At 44.5% G+C, this 25,402-nt stretch overlaps 1 protein-coding gene across 2 annotated transcripts in view; it reads right to left on the bottom strand.

The window, feature by feature from the left end:
* The window catches only part of LOC143808009 (intestinal-type alkaline phosphatase-like), a 129,274-nt gene that overhangs the window by 18,511 nt on the left and 85,361 nt on the right, over positions 1-25,402 (bottom strand). Inside the window, exons 7-10 of one of the 2 annotated variants that reach the window (XM_077290202.1) lie at positions 24,390-24,459; positions 24,029-24,163; positions 10,157-10,348; positions 9,534-9,650 (exon numbers count right to left, since the gene is read on the bottom strand). In XM_077290202.1, the coding sequence (XP_077146317.1) occupies positions 9,534-9,650; positions 10,157-10,348; positions 24,029-24,163; positions 24,390-24,459 (514 nt within the window). The remainder of the gene's footprint in view (positions 1-9,533; positions 9,651-10,156; positions 10,349-24,028; positions 24,164-24,389; positions 24,460-25,402) is intronic. The other variant, XM_077290203.1, reaches the window with a different exon arrangement.

The raw sequence follows: 25,402 nt of genomic DNA, 5'->3' as shown, positions 1-25,402 counted from the left end.
GACCATATAAGTCTTCTTACTATATTCTGCTATTAGTCAGTGGGCCTCTCTTTGCTAAATCTAGTTCATTCTTACGTTTGTCTCTTCTTCTTACCTCACCGTTATTATTTGTTGGGGGCTTGTATTACTTTGGGGTCTTTTCTCTGGAGGTGGGATTAAAAGAAAAGAAGTTCTGAGTTTTTTTTTTTTTTTTCTTCCTCCCCTTTATCTCTGAGTGGCTTGAAGCTTTGCTGCAGACATGAATGTTCAGACCTTGATTACTAGTGTGGATCAGCTTGCTGCTCATGTGCAGGGCATTCAGGATTTTGTTGTTAGCAGTCCTATGTCAGAGCCTAAGATACCTATTCCTGAGCTGTTCTCTGGAGATCGATTTAAATTTAGGAATTTTAGGAATAATTGTAAATTGTTTCTATCTTTGAAACCTCGTTCGTCTGGAGATTCAGCTCAGCAAGTTAAAATTGTTATCTCCTTTTTGCGTGGCGACCCTCAGGATTGGGCTTTCTCGTTAGCGCCAGGAGATCCTGCATTGGCGGATGTTGATGCGTTTTTTCTGGCGCTCGGATTGCTTTATGAGGAGCCTAATCTTGAAATTCAGGCAGAAAAAGCTCTACTGGCCATCTCTCGGGGCCAGGATGAAGCTGAGGTGTACTGCCAAAAATTTCGGAATTGGTCCGTGCTTACTCGATGGAATGAATGTGCTCTGGCCGCAAATTTCAGAAATGGCCTTTCTGAAGCCATTAAGAATGTGATGGTGGGTATTACAATTCCTACAAGTCTGAATGATTCTATGGCGCTGGCTATTCAGATTGATCGGCGTTTGCGGGAGCGCAAATCCGCTAAACCTCTGGCGGTGTTGTCTGAACAGACACCTGTCTCAGTGCAATGCGATAGAATCCTGACTAGAACCGAACGACAAAATCATAGATGTCAGAATGGGCTGTGTTTTTACTGTGGTGATTCTACACATGTTATATCAGCATGCTCTAAACGCCTAACCAAGGTTGTCAGTCCTGTCACCATTTTTAATTTGCAGCCTAAATTTATTTTGTCTGTGACTTTAATTTGTTCATTGTCTTCCTACCCTGTTATGGCATTTGTGGATTCAGGTGCTGCCCTGAGTCTTATGGACTTGTCGTTTGCCAAGCGCTGCGGTTTTGTCCTGGAGCCTTTAAAGGTTCCGATTCCTCTCAGAGGAATTGATGCTACGCCACTGGCGGAAAATAAACCGCAGTATTGGACACAAGTGACCATGTGCATGACTCCTGAACATCGGGAGGTGATTCGTTTTCTTGTTCTGCATAAAATGAATGATTTGGTCGTTTTGGGTCTGCCATGGTTACAGACCCATAATCCTGTTTTGGATTGGAAGGCTATGTCTGTCTCAAGTTGGGGTTGTCAGGGAATTCATGGCGATTCTCCGCCGGTGTCTATTGCTACTTCTACTCCTTCAGAAGTTCCTGAGTATTTGTGTGACTATCAGGATGTATTCAGTGAGTCCAGGTCCAGTGCTCTTCCTCCGCATAGGGACTGTGACTGCGCTATAGATTTGATTCCTGGCAGTAAATTTCCTAAGGGACGATTATTTAATTTGTCTGTACCCGAGCATGCCGCGATGCGTTCTTATGTCAAGGAGTCTTTGGAGAAGGGGCATATTCGTCCATCCTCTTCCCCTCTCGGTGCGGGATTCTTTTTTGTGGCCAAGAAAGACGGGTCTTTGAGACCTTGTATAGACTATCGGCTTCTGAATAAAATCACTGTTAAGTTTCAGTATCCGTTGCCGCTATTGTCAGACTTGTTTGCTCGGATTAAGGGCGCCAAGTGGTTCACCAAGATAGATCTTCGTGGTGCGTACAACCTTGTGCGCATTAGGCAGGAAGATGAATGGAAAACTGCATTCAATACGCCCGAAGGTCATTTTGAATACTTGGTGATGCCCTTTGGGCTCTCTAATGCCCCTTCAGTGTTTCAGTCCTTTATGCATGATATCTTCCGGAAGTATCTGGATAAATTTTTGATTGTGTATCTTGATGATATTCTAGTTTTCTCGGATGATTGGGATTCTCATGTAAAGCAGGTCAGGATGGTGTTTCAGGTTTTGCGTGATAATGCTTTGTTTGTGAAGGGCTCAAAGTGTCTCTTTGGAGTGCAGAGGGTTTCCTTTTTGGGTTTTATTTTCTCCCCTTCTGCTGTGGAGATGGACCCAGTCAAGGTCCGAGCTATTCATGATTGGACTCAGCCCACGTCTGTTAAGAGTCTTCAGAAGTTCTTGGGGTTCGCTAATTTCCACCGTCGCTTTATCGCTGTTTTTTCTAGCGTTGTTAAACCTTTGACGGATATGACCAAGAAAGGTTCTGATGTGGCTAATTGGGCTCCTGCAGCCGTGGAGGCCTTCCAGGAGCTGAAGCGCCGGTTTACTTCGGCGCCTGTTTTGTGCCAGCCTGATGTCTCACTTCCCTTTCAGGTTGAAGTGGATGCTTCTGAGATCGGTGCTGGGGCTGTTTTGTCGCAGAGAGGCTCTGGTTGTTCTGTGATGAGACCATGTGCCTTTTTCTCTAGAAAGTTTTCGCCTGCTGAGCGGAACTATGATGTTGGTAATCGGGAGTTGTTGGCCATGAAGTGGGCATTTGAGGAGTGGCGTCATTGGCTCGAGGGTGCTAAGCATCGTGTGGTGGTCTTGACTGATCACAAAAATCTGATGTATCTCGAGTCTGCTAAGCGCCTGAATCCTAGACAGGCTCGTTGGTCATTGTTTTTCTCTCGTTTTGACTTTGTGGTCTCATACCTGCCTGGTTCGAAGAATGTTAAGGCTGATGCTCTCTCTAGGAGCTTTGTGCCTGACTCTCCTGGAGTCTCGGAGCCAGCTGGTATTCTTAAAGAGGGAGTGATCGTGTCGGCCATATCTCCGGATTTGCGACGTGTGTTGCGGAGATTTCAGGCTGGTAGACCTGACTCGTGTCCACCCGACAGACTGTTTGTTCCTGATAAATGGACCAGCAGAGTCATTTCCGAGGTTCATTCCTCGGTGTTGGCATGGCATCCGGGAATTTTTGGTACCCGAGATTTGGTGGCTAGGTCCTTTTGGTGGCCTTCCTTGTCACGGGATGTGCGGTCATTTGTGCAGTCCTGTGGGACTTGTGCTCGGGCTAAGCCTTGTTGTTCTCGTGCTAGCGGGTTGCTTTTGCCCTTGCCCGTCCCGAAGAGGCCTTGGACACACATTTCCATGGATTTCATTTCTGATCTTCCGGTGTCTCAAGGAATGTCTGTCATCTGGGTGGTGTGTGATCGTTTTTCCAAGATGGTCCATTTGGTACCCTTGCCTAAGTTGCCTTCCTCTTCCGATCTGGTTCCTTTGTTTTTTCAGAATGTGGTTCGTTTACACGGCATTCCGGAGAATATCGTGTCCGACAGAGGATCCCAGTTTGTGTCCAGATTCTGGCGATCTTTTTGTGCTAAGATGGGCATTGATTTGTCGTTTTCATCTGCCTTCCATCCTCAGACTAATGGTCAAACGGAGCGAACTAATCAGACACTGGAGGCTTATTTGAGATGTTTTGTTTCTGCGGACCAGGATGATTGGGTGACCTTCTTGCCATTGGCGGAGTTTGCCCTTAATAATCAGGCTAGTTCCGCTACTTTGGTTTCGCCATTCTTCTGCAACTCTGGTTTTCATCCTCGTTTCTCCTCGGGTCATGTTGAGTCCTCTGACTGTCCTGAGGTAGATTCCGTGGTGGATAGGTTGCAGCGGATTTGGAATCATGTGGTGGACAACTTGAAGTTGTCACAGGATAAGGCTCAGCGTTTTGCCAACCGCCGCCGCGGTGTGGGCCCCCGACTTCATGTTGGGGATTTGGTTTGGTTGTCTTCTCGGTATGTCCCTCTGAAGGTTTCCTCTCCTAAGTTTAAGCCTCGCTTTATTGGTCCTTATAAAATTTTGGAAGTTCTTAACCCGGTTTCTTTTCGTTTGGATCTTCCGGTGTCGTTTGCCATTCACAACGTGTTCCATAGGTCTTTGTTACGGCGGTACGTTGTGCCTGTGGTTCCTGCTGTTGAGCCTCCTGCTCCGGTGTTGGTTGAGGGCGAGTTGGAGTACGTGGTGGAGAAGATCTTGGATTCTCATCTCTCTAGACGGAGGCTCCAGTATTTGGTCAAATGGAAGGGCTATGGTCAGGAGGATAATTCCTGGGTGGCCGCCTCTGATGTTCATGCGGCCGATTTGGTTCGTGCCTTCCACGCTGCTCATCCTGGTCGCCCTGGTGGTCTTGCTGAGGGTTCGGTGACCCCTCCTTAAAGGGGGGGTACTGTTGTGAACTATACTTCTTGGCTCCCTCTTGTGGTCACTAGTGATTTGGCACTTGGATTGTCTTTTACCAGGTTGGTACTCACCTGCTTCGTTAGGCCTGGGGTGTTGCTATTTAAACTTCCTGGATTCTCAGTCCAGTGCCTAGCATCGTTGTATTCAGTTCACTTCTGTTTGCTCCTGTCTTCAGGTCCTGGTTCTTTGCAAGATAAGCTAAGTCCTGCTTTCGTACTTTTGAACATTTGCATTGTTCTTTTTTTTTGTCCAGCTTGTACAAAATGTGATTCCTGTTATCGCTGGAAGCTCTAGGGGGCTGATATTCTCCCCCCACACCGTCAGTCGGTTTGGGGGTTCTTGGATATTCAGCATGGATATTTTGAAGGGTTTTTTGCTGACCATATAAGTCTTCTTACTATATTCTGCTATTAGTCAGTGGGCCTATCTTTGCTAAATCTAGTTCATTCTTACGTTTGTCTCTTCTTCTTACCTCACCGTTATTATTTGTTGGGGGCTTGTATTACTTTGGGGTCTTTTCTCCGGAGGCAAGAGAGGTCTTATTTTCCCTGATAGGGGTAGTTAGTTCTCCGGCTGGCGAGAGACGTCTAGGATCAACGTAGGCACGTTCCCCGGCTGCTGTTAGTGGTTGCGCTAGGATCAGATATATGGTCAGCCTAGTTACCACTTCCCTATGAGCTGGTATTTATGTTTTGCAGACTTTGCTGTAATCTTTGAGGTCCCCTGCCATTGGGATCATAACACTTACCTCTCCCTGCTCCACCGCCGTGACGTATTCTGCGTTTCCTGGGCCCACGAAAACCTTGAGCCAGCCCTACCCCCACAACTTTAGCCAAATGACCCGCAGTTTTCAATGCCTAACTATTATTATAAAGTAAATTAAGATTGACTAGCTTAAGTAATAAGAATTGATGTTTTTGGCATTAAAATGGGCACTGTAGGTGTTTTCCTGTCCTCCACTCACTGCCGACTTTGATTCCCCATTGACTTGCATTGGGTTTCGTGTTTCAGTCGGCCCCCGACTTTTCGCAATAATCGGCAGATTTCACCCTACCCGACTTTTGACAAAGTCGGGTTTCGCGAAACCCGACTCGATCTGAAAAAAAGTAATAGTCGCTCAACTCTACTCACAAGCAAAAGGAAAGGGAAATCCACCGGCACGTCCAACAGAATAAAATGTACTATTTATTAGAAAAAACTTTAAAATATGATAAAAAATGAAACCTCAGAAACCTGACGCGTTTCTGGTGTATACAACACTCTTATTCATAGTTGTCCTATGAATAAGGGTGTTGCATACACCAGTAACGCGTCAGGTTTCTGAGGTTTCATTTTTTTATCATGTTTTAAAGTTTTTTGACCTGTAGTGGTGACCAGCGGTAAAAAGCTGGCATGAGCCGATGAGACTACTGCTCCCATCAGGCTATGTATGCTGTCACTGATAACAGTGGCAGCAAGTGCCACTGATGGGAGAGTAGTCTCATTAGCCAGTGCCTGTGCTCACAGTTAGAAAAAAAAAGGAAAATTACAAAAAATTATACTCATCTAACACCAAATCCCAGATGCACTTGTCTCCTGGAAATAATGTAAAATAATAAACCACCATGTACTTTCTGTCCACCGTAGTCCACGTAATCCAGATTGCCCCACAGCGATTTCAAGTGTAGAACAGTCACATCGAGAGATGTGACCGCTCTACCCAGCTGCCGGCGATACACTAACAGGAGGTAATCGCTCCCGCAGTGTATCACTGAACTGCCATGAGAGTTCATTGGAGTTCATCAGCTCTGTTGCTCTCACTTATGGCACTGTTGCATGAGAACTTTCCCACTCAGCAGTGGTGTCATGAGGGAGATAACCGGAGCTGATCAACTGATGAACTCCAGTGAACTCTCTCATGGCAGCTCAGTGATACACTCCAGGAGTGAATACCTTCTGTCAGAGTATCTACGGCTGTCTTTGAGAGCAGTCACATCACTGATGTGACTGCTCTCAGGCCATGTGCACACGTTAAGTATTTTTCGCGTTTTTTTCGCGTTTTTTCGCTATAAAAACGTGATAAAAACGCGAAAAAAACGCTTACATATGCCTCCCATTATTTTAAGTGTATTCCGCATTTTTTGTGCAAATGTAGCCTTTTTTTCCGCGAAAAAATCGCATCGCGGAAAAAAAAGCAACATGTTCATTAAAATGCGGAATTGCAGGGGATTCCGCACACCTAGGGGTCCATTGATCTGCTTACTTCACGCACGGGGCTGTGTACACCATGCGGGAAGTAAGCAGATTATGTGCGGTTGGTACCCAGGGTGGAGGAGAGGAGACTCTCCTCCACGCACTGGGCACCATATAAGTGGTCAAAAAATAAGAATTAAAATAAAAAATAGTCCTATACTCACCCTCGATGTCTTCCCGCCTCCACTGCATGCTGTCGCTTCGGTTCCTGTAGCTGATGTGCGGTGAAGGACCTTGCCGATGACGTCACTGTCCTGTGATTGGTCGTGAGCGGTCATGTGACCGCTCACGTGACCGTGACGTCACGGAAGGTCCTGTGCGCACAGACCAGCTATAGGAAGAGGAACGGACGCCGCTGATGAGATGTCTGGGTGAGTATAACCTTTTTTTTATTTTTTTTATTATTTTTAAACATTCTATCTTTTACTATAGATGCTGCATAAGCTGCAGTAAAAAGTTGGTCACACTTGTCAAACAGTATGTTTGACAAGTGTGACCAACCTGTCAGTCAGTTTTCCAAGCGATGCTACAGATCGCTTGGAAAACTTTAGCATTCTGCAAGCTAATTACGCTTGCAGAATGCTAAAAAAACGCGAAAAAAAAAATGCGGATTTTTTGCAGAAAATTTCCGGTTTTCTTCAGGAAATTTCTGCAAGAAATCCGCAACGTGTGCACATACCCTCAAAGTGATCAGGATCATTGTGGGACATTATGGATTATCTTCTTTGCAAGTGAGGAATATTTGTGGTTAATTATTTTATCTTTGTTGCAGGAGACGTTGGCTTCGGTGGATTAGGTGTTTGGTAAGTACGGTTTAATTAAGATTTATTAAAGGAGTCTGTGTCATTATTTCAAATAAAGGACTTTATTCTGAGTGTGTTTTTATACAATATCACTATGGAGTTACTAATGGATAGGTGTCTTACAGACGCCTCTCCATTGCGGGCTTGATGTCACCTGACAATACAAAGGTGACATCAACCCCACAGATATGAACCTCACTTGCCACTGCTACAGGGCAAGTGGGAATGGCGAGGCTAAGTGCCAAATTTGGCTCATCTTATAGATGCACCTTTTCTCGCTGAGAGCTGATGTTTATAGTCTGGGAGGGGCCAATATCCATGGCCCCTTCCTAGGCTATTAATATCATCGTGCAGATGTCTGCATAGCCTTTGTTGGTTATTAATTATAGGGGGACCCCACATTACTTTTTTGGTGGGTCCCCTGTTTTAATAGCCAGTAAAGGCTAAGTGTACAGTTGTGAGCTGATATTAATAGCCTGGTAAGTTCCATGAGTATTACCACCTCCCATGCTATAAACATCGGACCCCAGTCATCGGCTTTCACTCTGCTGGTTATTAAAATTATGTAGGAGCGCACGCCTTTTTTTTTTCTTTAAAATTAACAGTTGCTGTCTGGTTACAGCCTATGTACATTAATTCTTTTAATGCTACTACATAGGCTACTGACAATGTGTGTGTAGGTTTGTGTGTGTTTGTTTGTGTGTTTTGTGTTTACTTATTGGCTTAGGGTACCGTCTCACATAACGATTTACCTACGATCACGACCAGTGATACGACCTGGCCGTGATCGTTGGTAAGTGGTTGTGTGGTCGCTGGGGAGCTGTCACACAGTCAGCTCTCCAGCGACCAACGATGCCGAAGTCCCCGGGTAACCAGGGTAAACATCGGGTTACTAAGCGCAGGGCCGCGCTTAGTAACCCGATGTTTACCGTGGTTACCAGCGTAAAAGTAAAAAAAAAAAAACAGTACATACTTACATTCCGGTGTCTGTCCCCCGGCGTTCTGCTTCTCTGCACTGTGTCTGCGCCAGCCGGAAAGTGACGTCACCGCTGTGCTCGCTTTCCGGCTGGCCGGCGCTCACACTGCAGAGAAGCAGAACGCCGGGGGACAGACACCGGAATGTAAGTATGTACTGTTTGTTTTTTTTTACTTTTACGCTGGTAACCACGGTAAACATCGGGTTACTAAGCGCGGCCCTGCGCTTAGTAACCCGATGTGTACCCTGGTTACAAGCGAACACATCGCTGGATCGCTGTCACACACAACGATCCAGCGATGACAGCGGGAGATCCAGCGACGAAAGAAAGTTCCAAACGATCTGCTACGACGTACGATTCTCAGCAGGGTCCCTGATCGCTGCTGCGTGTCAGACACAGCGATATCATATGGATATCGCTGGAACGTCACGGATCGTACCGTCGTAGCGACAAAAGTGCCACTGTGAGACGGTACCCTTAGTAATGAGGGTGTATGGCTGACACCTTTTTATTACTAAGCCTAGAGCTACATGTCAATGACAGCTGCTGCCCTAATGGCATTAACCTGATGCCACACTGCATCAGCATGAAAAGGGTGGAGTTGAGCAAAGAAATTACATCAAAAAACTCTTTTTTAAAATATCTTTATTTAGCTCAAAAAGCCTTCATTGCTGTACAAAAACTCATGCAAAGGCGCATACAAAAAGGCACCAAAAATGCATGCAAAACGCACCAAAAATGCATGCAAAAATGCACCAAATCGAGGCAAAAATGTGCGTTTTTGCCACAGTGTTTTTTTATCTTGCAGAAATTTCTGCAAGCAAATACTCAATGTGCGCACATAGATCACTATTTCCATTGTTTTATTAGCTGTATAGTGACAATATTTGGTCTCCATATAGTTGTATTATGTGATAACTACATATGTGTATAAATAGCAATGACCATGACTTACTTCCTTCTAAATTGGTTGAATGTCATTTTGTTTTAATATTATTTCAAAAAATGGGGCCAATATGTAATTCTGACTAGGGCCACTCTATGTCTACTACTGGCTCTGGCTATGCTGTAAAGTATTTTAATAGAAAGAAATATCATAAGTACCCTAGTATATTAAATAGGTATACCATATTTTACAGCTTATTAATTTGTACTGAAGCTGTGTGACAGTGTTCCTACAACATTATAAACATTTTCATAAATTCTCACCACTTATAGAAGTATTAATATCAGGGCGTCCATCTGGTGTGATACTAAAGCCTGGGCCATTACCATACAAGATAGATGTGTAATACTTCTTATCATCTGCAATCTTGGGAGCAAGACCTAGAAACAGCCAGGAAATAACGTGTTATCTGTGATTGATTGTTTCTGGTCTTGTGATTCATCATTAGCAAGATAGTTAATTACATTTTCTTTTATTAGTTTTCATTGATGTTTAAGACCTATAAATACATCATTACTAAACTAACATTTTATAAATTTTTCATCTAAAAAAAAAATGGGAAAGCATTGAAATGGGCGATAATGACTTTTGGGTTTTCATTGGCTATTAGCCATAATCATCAATATTAACAGAAATAAATACTTGAAATAGATCACTGTGTTTGTAATGACTCTATATAATATATGAGTTTCACTTTTTGTAATGAAGAACTGAAATAACTTAACTTTTTGATGATATTCTAATTTTGTGAGAAGCACCTGTATGTGGCAGCTTCACCATGGAATCCCAGACCCACAATGTAATATTTATCATTCCACAATACAATGAGTTTCTTGACGTTCATTGATTCAAACTGGTGATTCTAACATTAGAAGAGTGCTCTCACCAAAGATGCTGCTTCCTCTGTAAGTGTAGCCACCAAAACTGAATACATGGGAATGGTCAGCAGTGACTACAGTCAATGTGTCTTCTTCATCTATCAGTTCTAATGCTCTTTTTATTGCTCGATCAAACATAACACCTTCCATCAGTGCCATTTTGGCTTTTCCATCGTGATGTCCATGATCTATCCTACCACGTGTTAACAATAAGATGAATAATACATTTATTATCTCAAGTCAATGAAAAAACTATATCCTATAATACTGATTTAAAGGGAACCTGTCACCCCCAAAATCGAAGATGAGCTAAGCCCACCAGCATCAGGGGCATATCTACACCATTCTGTAATGCTATGGATAAGCCCCCGATGTATCCTGAAAGATGAGAAAAAGAGGTTAGATTATACTCACTTGTGTGGGTGGTCCGATCCGATGGGCGTCGCGGTCCGGTCCGAGGCCTCCCATCTTCATAGGATGGCGTCCTCTTCTTGTCTTCACGCTGCAGCTCCGGCGCAGGCTTACTTTGTCTTCTCTGTTGAGGGCAGAGCAAAGTACTGCAGTGTGCAGGTGCCGGGCCTATCTGACCTTTCCCAGCACCTGCGCACTGCAGTAAGTACTATGCTCTGCAGTACGCCTGCGCCAGAGCCGCAGCATGAAGACAAGAAGAGGACGTCATCCTATGAAGATGGGAGGCCCCGGACGGACCGCGACGCCCATCGGACCGGACCGACCCCCAGCTGAGTATAATCTAACCTCTTTTTCTCATCTTTCAGGATACATCGGGGGCTTATCTACATTACAGAATGCTGTAGATAAGCCCCTGATGCTGGTGGGCTTAGCTCATCTTCACTTTTGGGGGTGACAGGTTCCCTTTAATGTCATATCAGACCTGTCAATAAGTTAAAAGATGTAGTGTTAATACTGAATTGTCATCATCGGAGAACTGTACTGTAACCAAATTCAAAATGAAAGAGAAAAAAGAAATAAGTGAACACTGGCCCCATGATTAAGCTCACCTTATTGAGGGTAAAGCCACACAGTGCAGTTTTGATGCAGTTTAAGATTGCATGCAGTTTTTTCATAAACAAGCATGGTTTGAACAGTGCATTGTGTGAATTCGGGTCCAAAATTTTATAGCAAATTTCATCAATGTCGAACACGAGTTCTATACAAAATAGACTAAAAAATGCTTATTATACAAAAACTGTTCTGCATGGTCTTAAACTGCTGTTTTGTAAGGATCCACAAATAATATAACAGGGTGACTAGTGACGGAATGAGGATAGGTCCAGGCAATGCCTAAAGAAATATGAGTAGGCATTTTTGCATTACTGAGAGGTAACCCCTTTACTCACAGGTTTTTTTGTTTTTTAACCTCATATTTTTCGTTCCTTCTTCAAATAGCTTTAAAGGCATTGGCCGGTCCAAACTGATAAGTCTGCCGTCTTTCTGTGTGACTGCAGACTTATGAATCCCCCCAGCTCATGCACTGTGAACTGCGGTGATTCGTCAGTTTCTGAGCTGGTACAGGAGGGTATGTATGAGTTGTGCATAGTCCCAGTCAGTGGGCATGGCTTTACTCCCATATTGTGATGCAACTGCAAGGCAGTTGCACACAACCTCCACCAGGGGGCGCAGGTAAGGGGAAAAAGGTAGCACTCACCGTGTAGCACCACAGTACAAAGCGAGGAGTGCCACCTGAAGGTGGCAGAGTAGTCAGACAGGCCGGTCAGCAACAAACAGGAAGACAAAGTACCAGAGGTCACAGCAATGCATGAGGTCAGAGACAAGCCAGAAATCGGAACCAGATGGGAGCACAGGATCCAAAACGTGAGACACAAGATGTAGTCTGGGTACAAGCCAGAGAGTTAAAGCCAGACGGGAAATGTAGTAACAGAGACGGTTAGCAGGAGGCAGGGTTCAGAATACAAGCCGAGTCATACACTGTAGGTAACCACCAAACACACACTAAGTCAGCGATAGGGAGCGGGTCAGGAACAAATACAGGTAATCAGAGGCAGAAGGATCACTAGGGTATAAGGGTCAGCTGTAGTGTTGAGCGATACCGTCCGATACTTGAAAGTATCGGTATCGGAAAGTATCGGCCGATACCGGCAAAATATCGGATCCAATCCGATACCGATACCCGATACCAATACAAGTCAATGGGACTCAGGTATCGGACGGTATCCCTGATGGTTCCCAGGGTCTGAAGGAGAGGAAACTCTCCTTCAGGCCCTGGGAACCATATAAATGTGTAAAATAAAGAATTAAAATAAAAAATATCGCTATACTCACCTGTCCGACGCAGCCGGGACCTCGGCGATTGTAAGCGGCAGCGTTGTTTCTTTAAAATTCGCGCTTTTACTTGCTTACGTGAATTCCCGGCTTCTGATTGGTCAGGGCGGCCATGTTGCCGGGACTCGGACCAATCACAGCAAGCCGTGACGAAATTACGTCACGGCTTGCTGTGATTGGTCCGCGTCCCGGCAATATGGCGCCGTGACCAATCACAAGCCGTGACGTCACGGGAGGCTGGACACGCGCGCTTTTCAAAATAAGCGCGTGTCCAGCCTCCCGTGACGTCACGGCTTGTGATTGGTTAATGGCGGCCATGTTCCTGGGACGCGGACCAATCACAGCAAGCCGTGACGTAATTTCGTCACGGCTTGCTGTGATTGGTCCGCATCCCGGCAATATGGCGCCGTGACCAATCACAAGCCGTGACGTCACGGGAGGCTGGACACGCGCGCTTTTCAAAATAAGCGCGTGTCCAGCCTCCCGTGACGTCACGGCTTGTGATTGGTTAATGGCGGCCATGTTGCCGGGACGCGGACCAATCACAGCAAGCCGTGACGTAATTTCGTCACGGCTTGCTGTGATTGGTCCGCGTCCCGGCAACATGGCCGCCCTGACCAATCAGAAGCCGGGAATTCACGTAAGCATGTAAAAGCGCGAATTTTAAAGAAACAACGCTGCCGCTTACAATCGCCGAGGTCCCGGCTGCGTCGGACAGGTGAGTATAGCGATATTTTTTATTTTAATTCTTTCTTTTACACCTTTTTACATTAATGTTGTTTCGATACCGATATCCGATATTACAAAAATATCGGATCTCGGTATCGGAAATTCCGATACAGCAAGTATCGGCCGATACCCGATACTTGCAGCATCGGAATGCTCAACACTAGTCAGCTGTTCAAGCCAAGGACTTGAACTATCAATGACAACTGCTTCCTGGAGTAGCACAGATAAAAAGCCACCCATGAATCAAAGAGAGGCAGGAAATGTTAACCCCACCATAACCAGGCTAGGGAAGGAAATGCAAGAAGCAAATCCTGACCTGGATCATGACAATACCCTCCTTTCAAGGAGGGGGCCACCGGACCCCCAGGTTTCCCAGGATACCGAGCCTGAAAGGCCCAAACCAACGATCTGCATGGACCAATCACATCAGAACCCAGGACCAATCCTCAGGACCATAACCCTTACAGTGGACCAGATATTGGAGTGAGCGACGGACCATGGGAGAGTCCACAATCCGTTCTACCTCATACTCACTCTGACCATCCACCGAAATAGGTGGTGGCGGAGATGGAGACCCCCTTGAGGAAGACCCCAACGGTTTCAAAAGAGCTTTATGGAACACGTTGGGGATCCATAGTGACGGGGGAAGGCACAAACGGAAGGCCACAAGATTGACTACCTCCATAATCTCATAAGGGTCAATGAACTTGGGCCCCAACTTAGCCGAAGGAACTTTAAGCTTAATATCCCTGGTAGACAGCCATACCTTATCCCCAACCCGGAATACTGGCCCCACAGATCGTCTTTTGCCAGCAAAGAATTTATACTTCCCCTGCACCTGCTTCTGGAAAGTAGCCAAAGCCCTGTGCTCCACATCTAACTCCTGCATCATCTCAGTAAGATTAGCCACTTGGTCTGCCAGAGTATGGAGCGGATCCATACCAGAGAAAAGAAAAAAAAGTGCAAAATCCCCTTTAAATGCTTTGGGTCAGTGATAATGTAATGCAACTGCATGGCAGTGCCACGCAACCTCCACCAGAGGACGCAGGTAAGGGGAAAAGGGTAGCACTCAGCGTGTAGCACCACAGTGCAAAGTGAGGAGCATCACCAGGAGGCGGCAGAGTAGTCAGACAGGCCGGTTAGCAACAAACAGGAAGATGAAGTACCAGAGGTCACAGCAATGCACAAGGTCAGAGACAAGCCAGAAATCGGAACCAGATGGGAGCACGGGATCCAAAACCTGAGGCACAAGATGTAGTTGGGGTACGAGCCAAAGAGTCAAAGACAGACGGGAAACGTAGTAACAGAGACGGAAATCAGGAGGCAGGGTTCAGAATACAAGTAGAGTCATATACTGTAGGTAACCACCAAACACACACTAAGTCAGGGATAGGGAACGGGTCAGGAACAAATATGGGTAATCAGAGGCAGAAGGATCACTAGGGTATAAGGGTCAGCTGCTCAAGCCAGGGATGGGAACTATCACTGACAATTGCTGACAGGAGTGGCACCAATGAATAGCCACCCATGAATCAAAGAGAGGCAGGAAAGGTTAACCCCACCATAATCAGGCTGGGGAAGGAAAAGCAAGAAGCAAACCCCGACCTGGATCATGACACATATACTTATATGGAGCAAGGCCGCGCCCTCTAGTCAGCTACACCCATTGGACAGCCGCATCACTAGTCGGGGAGTGGACTTGCTCTATATAAATGTATGGGAGCGAGGTTGCGCTCACTGTCCAAGAATATGTATAGCTCATAAATACCCTCCGATCCCGCCTCAGAAACTGGTAAATCCCCCCAGCACACAGGGATTCACCATGTTGGAGGGATTCATAAGTCTGCAGACAGACAGAGTGACTGCAGACTTATCGATATGGACCGGACAACCCATTTAACTATTTTATTTTTCCATCTTCTCAGACATATGAAGGCTTTTTTTTCGGGAATGAGTTGCAATTTTGAATCATTAATTTTACCATGTATGGAAAAAAATCCAAGTAGGATAAAATAGTGAAACAAATTCTTCTATTTTTTTGTTTCCTTTTTACATTGTTCATTGTGTGGTAAATGTAACCCTGAAATATGATTGTACAGAGCAGTACAAAACTTGCATAGTTTTTAATTAGTGTGCCGTGGTTAAAAAATTCGGAACATTGTGAAATGTGAAAATAAAGTACCTGTTTTCTTTTTCTGTTGAGGGAGCTATGTGAGACTTATTTATTGTGAGGTGACTTAGTGTTTTTATTCATAGCATTTTGGACTTTACATGACATTGATCACTTTAATTGCATTTTTTGAGAGAGATGCGGCAACTGAAATATGGCAAATGCGGGAGTTCGATTTTTTCTTTTTCTCTTTTTTCTCTTTATTGTATCTGCAGTACTGGTTATTTTAGTTATTCTTATAGTTTAATGCCAGAGTCTTATTTTTATTTTTTTAATTTATTCTTTTAGATTTTTAAAAATATAAATACTATTTTACTTTATTTTACATTTCCCTTAGGGGAGCTGCGGTCCTTTGGTTGATTGTTTTGTGTACGCAATACTAGTGTTTTGCAATATGTAGTAGATGTCCTGTAATTAACAGTACAGTCTGTCCTGTGGGTGTATAACTAATTACGTTGGAAACTATTTTATCTTGTAAAAGCAAAGTACAACAAAGATATCTAAGGTATGATGCAGTTATTAGACAGCCAATATATCCATAAATCCTCTCAATAGCTGCGGATCAGCAAGACTTTGTGAAAAAGGAGTTGACATATATCTCCATTTGCACTCCCACTTTAAATTCATCTGAAGATTCGTTTAGTAACTAGTCCTCTATGGACCCTTACATGCGGAAGATACCACATCCAAGCTGCACTGAATGTTCAAGCGCTATTTCCCCAGCACGGATGTGCTTTTCTCTGCAGCGTCTCATTTCTACTGTAGGCTTCACTACCTTTACAGTATACATCATTTATTATTCACCATTGATCCACCATATGTTTCTGAGGAAGGCCAATTAGGCCGAAACGTCAACGCTTTTTTATGTGGATCCTTCTGTTTTTTCTATTTGTGCAATAAATATATTATTTCAGAGCCAAGTTCTATTTTCTTCTTACATTTTACTATTATATTTGTATTTTAAAAGGTTCCGCAATCTTCAGCTCTATCAGCCGCTCCAGGTAACAGTAGCTCAACATTCAGCTTCTGTTAGATGCAGGGTCCTGGTGTCAACACCTCATCAATGCTTTGTTTGAAGGAGGCTGGCTGACCGGCTGATTTCAATAGCTAAGCCAGCCCTTTTCACACACAGCACTGATAACATACTGACACAGGAAACACTCTCCTATGCCAAGCCCAAGCTAGAGGTGGAGCTGCAGGCACCTGGGACCACTGTTGATACCTGAAGATCAAGGCAGCTTTGAAAAATAATTTTTTTAGTAAAATGTATTTGTTTTAGAAACATATGTACAAATTTAAAACAAACATTTCCCTATAAAGCATCTTTGAAAATTAAAATCTATTCATGACTAGTGATGAGCGAGTATACTAGTTGCTTGGGTTTTCCCGAGCACGCTCGGATGGTCTCCAAGTATTTGTAAGTGCTTGCAGATTTAGCTTCCATCGCCACAGGAGAATGATTTACAGCTGCTAGCCAGCTTGATTACATGTGGGGATTCCCTTATGTGTGTGTGTATATAGACAGGAAAGCTGAGTGTGCGTCTATGTATATATAGCAGGGCAAAGTGTTGGCTAATAGTGTTGAGCATTCCGATACTGCAAGTATCGGATATCGGCCGATATTTGCTGTATCGGAATTCCGATACCGAGTTCCGATATTTTTGCAATATCGGAAATCGGAATCGGAAGTGTGCGGTGCGTATGGTTCCCAGGGTCTGGAGGAGAGGAGACTCTCCTTAAGGCCCTGGGATCCATATTCATGTAAAAAATAAATAATAAAAATAAAAAATATTGACATACTCACCCCTCCGGCGGACCATGGACCTTAGCGATGTAACCGGCAGCCTCCGTTCCTAAGAATGAGTGAGTGTAGGGCCTGTGATGACGTCGCGGCTTGTGATTGGTCGCGTGAGTGGTCACATGAGCGGTCACGTGACCAATCACAAGCCGCGACGTCATCGAAGGTCCTTCACTCTGCATTCTTAGGGAACGGAGGCCGACGCTTGGACCGGTGAGAGCCGGGGCCGTCTGAGGGGTGAGTATATCAATATTTTTTATTTTTATTCTTTATTTTATACATGAATATGGATCCCAGGGCCTGAATGAGAGTTTCCTCTCCTTCAGACCCTGGGAACCATTCCGATATTTTGTGTCCCATTGATATGCATTGGTATCGGGTATCGGTATCGGCGATATCTGATACTTTTTGGGTATCGGCCGATCCAATCCGATACCGATACCTTTGCATATCGGAAGGTATTGCTCAACACTATTGGCTAATAAATACTGAGGTGAAATACTGACCAAATACTGACCGTGTGTTATGACCCCAATGGCAGAGGGTCTCAGAAATAAATACCAAGTCTGCAAACACAAAAAACCAGCTCATAGGGCAGTGGTAACTGGGCTGACCGTATATCTAATCCTAGCACCACAAATAGCAGCAGCCGGGGAACGTGCCTACGTTGGTTCTAGACGTCTCGCGCCAGCCGGAGAACTAACTAACCCTAGAAGGGAAAAGATAGACCTTTCTTGCCTCCAGAGAAAAGACCCCAAAAGTTGGATACAAGCCCCCAACAAATAATAACGGTGAGGTAAGAAGAAAAGACAAACGTAAGAATGAACTAGGTATTTAGCAAAGAGAGGCCCACTGACTAATAGCAGAATATAGTAAGATGACTTATACGGTCAGCAAAAACCCTATCAAAATTTCCACGCTGGATATTCAAGAACCCCCGAACCGTCTAACGGCCCGGGGGGAGAATACCAGCCCCCTAGAGCTTCCAGCAAAATCAGGAATCACATTTAGTACAAGCTGGACAAAAAATAAGAGCAATGCAAATAACCAAAAAACAAGGAAGCAGGACTTAGCTTAATTTTGCAAGAACCCGGACCAGCAGACAGGAGCAAACAGAAAGGACTGATTACAACGATGCCAGGCACCAGACTGAGAATTCAGGAAGTTCATATAGCAACACCCCTGGACTAACGACCCAGGTGGGTGCCAAACTGAGGAACGACAATCCCAGAGTCATAACACTAGTGACCACAAGAGGGAGCCAAAAAAGTCTAATTCACAACAGTACCCCCCCTTTAAGGAGGGGTCACCAAACCCTCACCAAGACCACCAGGGCGATCAGGATGAGCAGCGTGAAAGGCACGAACTAAATCGGCCGCATGCACATCAGAGGCAACCACCCAGGAATTATCCTCCTGACCATAGCCCTTCCACTTGACCAGATACTGAAGCCTCCGCCTGGAGAGACGAGAATCCAAGATCTTCTCCACCACGTACTCCAACTCGCCCTCAACCAACACCGGAGCAGGAGGCTCAACAGGAGGAACCACAGGTACAATGTACCGCCGCAACAAAGACCTATGGAACACGTTGTGAATGGCAAACGACACCGGAAGATCCAAGCGAAAGGACACAGGATTAAGGATTTCCAATATCTTGTAAGGACCGATGAAGCGAGGCTTAAATTTAGGAGAGGAGACCTTCATAGGAACAAATCGAGAAGACAGCCATACCAAATCCCCAACACGAAGTCGGGGAGCCACACCGCGGCGGCGGTTGGCAAAACGCTGAGCCTTCTCCTGTGACAACTTTAAGTTGTCCATCACATGATTCCAAATCTGCTGCAACCTATCCACCACAGAATCTACCCCAGGACAGTCAGAAGGCTCCACATGTCCCGAGGAAAAACGAGGATGGAAACCAGAGTTGCAGAAAAATGGCGAAACCAAAGTAGCGGAACTAGCCCGATTATTAAGGGCAAACTCAGCCAACGGCAAGAAGGTCACCCAATCATCCTGATCTGCAGAAACAAAACACCTCAAATAAGCCTCCAGAGTCTGATTAGTTCGATCCGTTTGTCCATTAGTCTGAGGATGAAAGGCAGATGAAAACGACAAATCAATGCCCATCTTAGCACAAAAGGATCGCCAGAACCTGGAAACAAACTGGGATCCTCTGTCAGACACGATATTCTCAGGAATGCCGTGTAAACGAACCACATTCTGAAAGAACAAAGGAACCAGATCGGAAGAGGAAGGCAGCTTAGGCAAAGATACCAAATGGACCATCTTGGAAAAGCGATCACATACCACCCAGATGACAGACATGCCGAGACACCGGAAGATCTGAAATGAAATCCATGGAAATGTGTGTCCAAGGCCTCTTCGGGACAGGCAAGGGCAAGAGCAACCCGCTGGCATGAGAACAGCAAGGCTTAGCTCGAGCACAAGTCCCACAGGACTGCACAAATGACCGCACATCCCGTGACAAGGAAGGCCACCAAAAGGACCTAGCCACCAAATCTCTGGTGCCAAAAATTCCCGGATGCCCTGCCAACACCGAGGAATGAACCTCGGAAATGACTCTGCTGGTCCACTTATCAGGAACAAACAGTCTGTCAGGTGGACAAGAATCAGGTCTACCAGCCTGAAATCTCTGCAACACACGTCGCAAATCCGGAGAAATGGCTGACAAGATTACTCCCTCTTTAAGAATACCAACTGGTTCTGCGACTCCAGGAGAGTCAGGCACAAAGCTCCTTGAAAGAGCATCAGCCTTCACATTCTTTGAACCTGGTAAATACGAGACCACAAAGTCAAAACGGGAGAAAAACAATGACCAACGGGCCTGTCTAGGATTCAGGCGTTTAGCAGACTCGAGATACATCAGATTTTTGTGATCAGTCAAGACCACCACACGATGCTTAGCACCCTCGAGCCAATGACGCCACTCCTCAAATGCCCACTTCATGGCCAGCAACTCCTGATTGCCAACATCATAATTCCACTCAGCAGGCGAAAACTTCCTAGAGAAAAAAGCACATGGTCTCATTACAGAGCAACCAGGGCCTCTCTGCGACAAAACGGCCCCTGCCCCAATCTCAGAAGCATCCACTTCAACCTGAAAGGGAAGTGAGACATCAGGCTGGCACAAAACAGGCGCTGAAGTAAACTGGCGCTTCAACTCTTGGAAAGCTTCCACGGCTGCAGGAGCCCAGTTAGCAACATCAGAACCTTTCTTGGTCATATCCGTCAAAGGTTTAACAACGCTAGAAAAATTAGCGATAAAACGACGGTAGAAGTTAGCAAAACCCAAGAACTTCTGAAGACTCTTAACTGACGTGGGTTGAGTCCAATCATGAATAGCTCGGACCTTGACTGGGTCCATCTCCACCGCAGAAGGGGAAAAAATAAAACCCAAAAAGGGAACCTTCTGTACTCCAAAGAGACACTTTGAGCCCTTAACAAACAAAGCATTCTCACACAAGACCTGAAACACCATCCTGACCTGCTCTACATGCGAGTCCCAATCATCAGAAAAAAACAGAATATCATCCAGATAAACAATCATAAATTTATCCAGATACTTCCGGAAAATATCATGCATAAAGGACTGAAACACTGAAGGAGCATTAGAGAGCCCAAAAGGCATCACCAAGTACTCAAAATGACCTTCGGGCGTATTAAATGCAGTTTTCCATTCATCTCCCTGCTTAATGCGCACAAGGTTGTACGCACCACGAAGATCTATCTTGGTGAACCACTTGGCACCTTTAATCCGGGCAAACAAGTCCGACAACAGAGGCAAAGGATACTGAAATTTAACAGTGATTTTATTCAGAAGCCTATAGTCAATACAAGGTCTCAAAGATCCGTCCTTCTTGGCCACAAAAAAGAATCCCGCACCAAGAGGGGAAGAGGATGGACGGATATGCCCCTTCTCCAGAGATTCCTTGATATACGAACGCATTGCGGTATGCTCAGGTACAGACAGATTAAATAGTCTTCCCTTAGGAAATTTACTACCTGGAATCAAATCTATAGCGCAGTCACAGTCCCTATGAGGAGGCAGAGCACTGGACCTGGACTCGCTGAATACATCCTGAAAATCAGACAAATACTCAGGAACTTCCGAAGGAGTAGAGGAAGCAATAGACACCGGCGGGGAATCACCATGAATTCCCTGACAGCCCCAACTTGACACAGACATTGCCTTCCAATCCAAGACTGGATTATGGGTCTGTAACCATGGTAGACCCAAAACGACCAAATCATGCATTTTATGCAGAACAAGAAAACGAATCACCTCCCGATGTTCAGGAGTCATACACATGGTTACCTGTGTCCAAAACTGCGGTTTATTTTCCGCCAATGGCGTAGCATCAATACCTCTAAGAGGGATAGGATTTACCAATGGCTCAAGAACAAAACCACAGCGCCTGGCAAATGACAGATCCATAAGACTCAGAGCAGCACCTGAATCCACAAACGCCATAACAGGGTAGGAAGACAATGAGCAAATTAAAGTCACAGACAAAATAAATTTAGGTTGCAAATTACCAATGGCGACAGGGCTAACAACCCTTGTTAGGCGTTTAGAGCATGCTGATATAACATGTGTAGAATCACCACAGTAAAAACACAACCCATTCTGACGTCTATGATTTTTCCGTTCATTTCTAGTCTGAATTCTATCAAATTGCATTAAATCAGGTGTCTGTTCAGACAACAGCACCAGAGGATTAGCAGTTTTGCGCTCCCGCAAACGCCGATCAATTTGAATAGCCAGCGCCATGGAATCATTCAGACTTGTAGGAATGGAGAAACCCACCATCACATTCTTAATGGCTTCAGAAAGGCCATTTCTGAAATTTGCGGCCAGAGCACACTCATTCCACTGAGTAAGCACGGACCATTTCCGAAATTTTTGGCAATACACTTCAGCTTCATCCTGGCCCTGAGAAATAGCCAGCAAGGCTTTTTCTGCCTGAATTTCAAGATTGGGTTCCTCGTAAAGCAATCCGAGCGCCAGAAAAAACGCATCAATATTCGCCAATGCCGGATCTCCTGGCGCTAGCGAGAAAGCCTAATCCTGAGGGTCGCCCCGCAAGAAAGAGATAACAATTTTAACTTGCTGAGCTGAGTCTCCAGACGAACGGGGTCTCAGAGATAGAAACAATTTACAATTATCCCTGAAATTCCTAAACTTAAATCGGTCTCCAGAGAACAGTTCAGGAATAGGTATTTTAGGTTCAGACATTGGACTACTGGTAACAAAATCTTGTATGCTCTGCACACGAGCAGCAAGCTGATCCACACTTGTAATCAAGGTCTGGACATTCATGTCTGCAGCAAGCATAAGCCACTCAGAGGTAAAGGGGAGGAAGAAAGAGAGGAAAAAAAAAAAAAAACCTCAGAAATTCCTTTCTTATTATCCCACTTCTGCAATGCATTAAACATTCAATGTTGGCCTGGCATACTGTTATGACCCCAATGGCAGAGGGTCTCAGAAATAAATACCAAGTCTGCAAACACAAAAAACCAGCTCATAGGGCAGTGGTAACTGGGCTGACCGTATATCTAATCCTAGCACCACAAATAGCAGCAGCCGGGGAACATGCCTACGTTGGTTCTAGACGTCTCACGCCAGCCGGAGAACTAACTAACCCTAGAAGGGAAAAGATAGACCTTTCTTGCCTCCAGAGAAAAGACCCCAAAAGTTGGATACAAGCCCCCAACAAATAATAACGGTGAGGTAAGAAGAAAAGACAAACGTAAGAATGAACTAGGTATTTAGCAAAGAGAGGCCCACTGCCTAATAGCAGAATATAGTAAGATGACTTATACAATCAGCAAAAACCCTATCAAAATTTCCATGCTGGATATTCAAGAACCCCCGAACCGTCTAACGGCCCGGGGGGAGAATACCAGCCCCCTAGAGCTTCCAGCAAAATCAGGAATCACATTTAGTACAAGCTGGACAAAAAATAAGAGCAATGCAAATAACCAAAAAACAAGGAAGCAGGACTTAGCTTAATTTTGCAAGAACCCGGACCAGCAGACAGGAGCAAACAGAAAGGACTGATTACAACGATGCCAGGCACCAGACTGAGAATTCAGGAAGTTCATATAGCAACACCCCTGGACTAACGACCCAGGTGGGTGCCAAACTGAGGAACGACAATCCCAGAGTCATATCACTAGTGACCACAAGAGGGAGCCAAAAAAGTCTAATTCACAACACCGTGTGAACGTGGCCTTATGGTGAGGTCTGTGGAGTATAATACAGTGTGGAATGCACTGTGAGGACATGATACTATGTGTGGGGACTGTGGGGGCATCTTACTGTATTGGAAGTGTTTGGGGGATTATGAAAGGGTACCATACTGTTTGGAAACACTAATGGCCTTCACTAGCATCGGTATTTCTATGTGGACACATATAAAGGACTGGACGAGACTAGGGTACAGGCTTAGCATGAAATAAAAAATGTTGCGGCGCACCTAGCGTGTCACTCTTTCTTATTTTTCAAAGTTTAGCGGTATGGGCCAGATAAGTCCATCAGCCTCCTCCCATAGAAAAGCAGTATTCTTATGTGAGTTTGCAAGCTGTTTTACAAGTGGAGGAGGCTGATGATCTGGTCACATGCTGATCTGTCTGTGCTGAAAGCTGCACTAACAAGAGACCTCTGAAAATAAATACACCAGAAAATAAAAATAAAAGTGATATGCAATATGAAGAGGGCAGACTGAATGAATTATGTTTGTCTTTCTCTACCATCATAAGCTGTGCTATGATCACTGACACATATAACAAGACAAGTGTACAAAGGTCCATTATGTAGACTTTGTACAAAGAGATGAAGGAAATGAACAAGACTTATCTTCTACAAAGAGGAAGAATCCTTTGGGATTTTTTTTCAGGATCTTAATGGCTTTTTCCGTCAGCTCGACGATAGAAGGGTCAGAGGAATCATTGCGGTTCAATTCATATTTCATATCTCCTGGTTCAAAAAGACCTACAATACCCAAAGATATTGTTACCAGCCTCAAATGGGACAAGGACTGGAAACGGTTCTTGGTATCTAAAGACAATTTACTACAAAAAATAATCAGATCACCTCTTCAAGAAAAGGAAAGCAGATTCACAAATGTTTCTAACGTTCTCTAGTGAAGATAATGTAACATAGGAATTTTAACATTCAATTTCTATTCACATTTTATTTTCTATTCATAGATCCATACCCATTACAGGAGTAGTGCTGGAGTCATTAATCTGATTCATCCCTTCTTTATTCCACACATAGTGAGCGCCCTGGAACAATAATATTGATTGGTTACACAATTGCCTTTCACTGAGAGATATTATAATCTTAGACAATTTTGACATATCCATAGAGCATATACTAAGATTTGGGCCATGCATTGCAACAAGTCACACGTGTAAAAATGCCCAAGTCCAACACAACATCAAGCACCAATCCAGCATTTTTTTTATTGATTCACTGGAGTGGTGCTTCTAATCTAAGGTCCCTGGCACTAGTCTTATACTTACCCGCCACCGTCTTCACCTTCTTTCAGCGCCTCTCCTGTTGGTTTCCAACAGTTTGTGACCTCCTAGATCACTTCAGCCTGAGGTCAGTTTTAAATGTAAGTCTATGAAAGCCTCATTCTGGCTCTCATAGACTTGCACTGAGAGCTTGTGACCGTCACTTTTGACTTACAGTCAGTCCAAAATTGCAATAACAAGATGGATCTGCAGGACCGGAGCTGTGCCGATAAATGACAATATGGCGGGAGATAATTATAATGCTAGGCTCATGGACCTTAGGTTAGTAGCATTTCTCCAGCGCTGAAAAGTAACAAACGCTGGAGTGGTGCATTCAATTCTTCATTATTGACTATTAGTCAATACTGGATACTTATGATAATGCCAATATGTTGCCAATGTCGTTTAGAATTATTATCTACTATATGAAATTGTTACCATGAATTCAATAACTTGTACACAACTTCCCGTCATTGTGTAACCCAGCGTCAAAATCACGTTTGGCCATAGAGATATTTCTAGTTAATTTACTGAATCATATAGCAAAAAACCAATGTTTTCAAAATCAAATTGAAACCTAATTTATATTTTTTTGTTAATCTACCTTAGCAATCAAATATAGGCTGAGAAATACATATTTAACCATAATCTGAACTTGAATACGTGACATTGTTGAAAGACAAGAGTAGTGCAGTTTCTGAAAGATAGA

This window comes from Ranitomeya variabilis, chromosome 2 (genome assembly GCF_051348905.1).
Source record: "Ranitomeya variabilis isolate aRanVar5 chromosome 2, aRanVar5.hap1, whole genome shotgun sequence".
Lineage (NCBI taxonomy): Eukaryota > Metazoa > Chordata > Amphibia > Anura > Dendrobatidae > Ranitomeya > Ranitomeya variabilis.
This window is presented reverse-complemented; position numbering and strand designations above follow the sequence as displayed.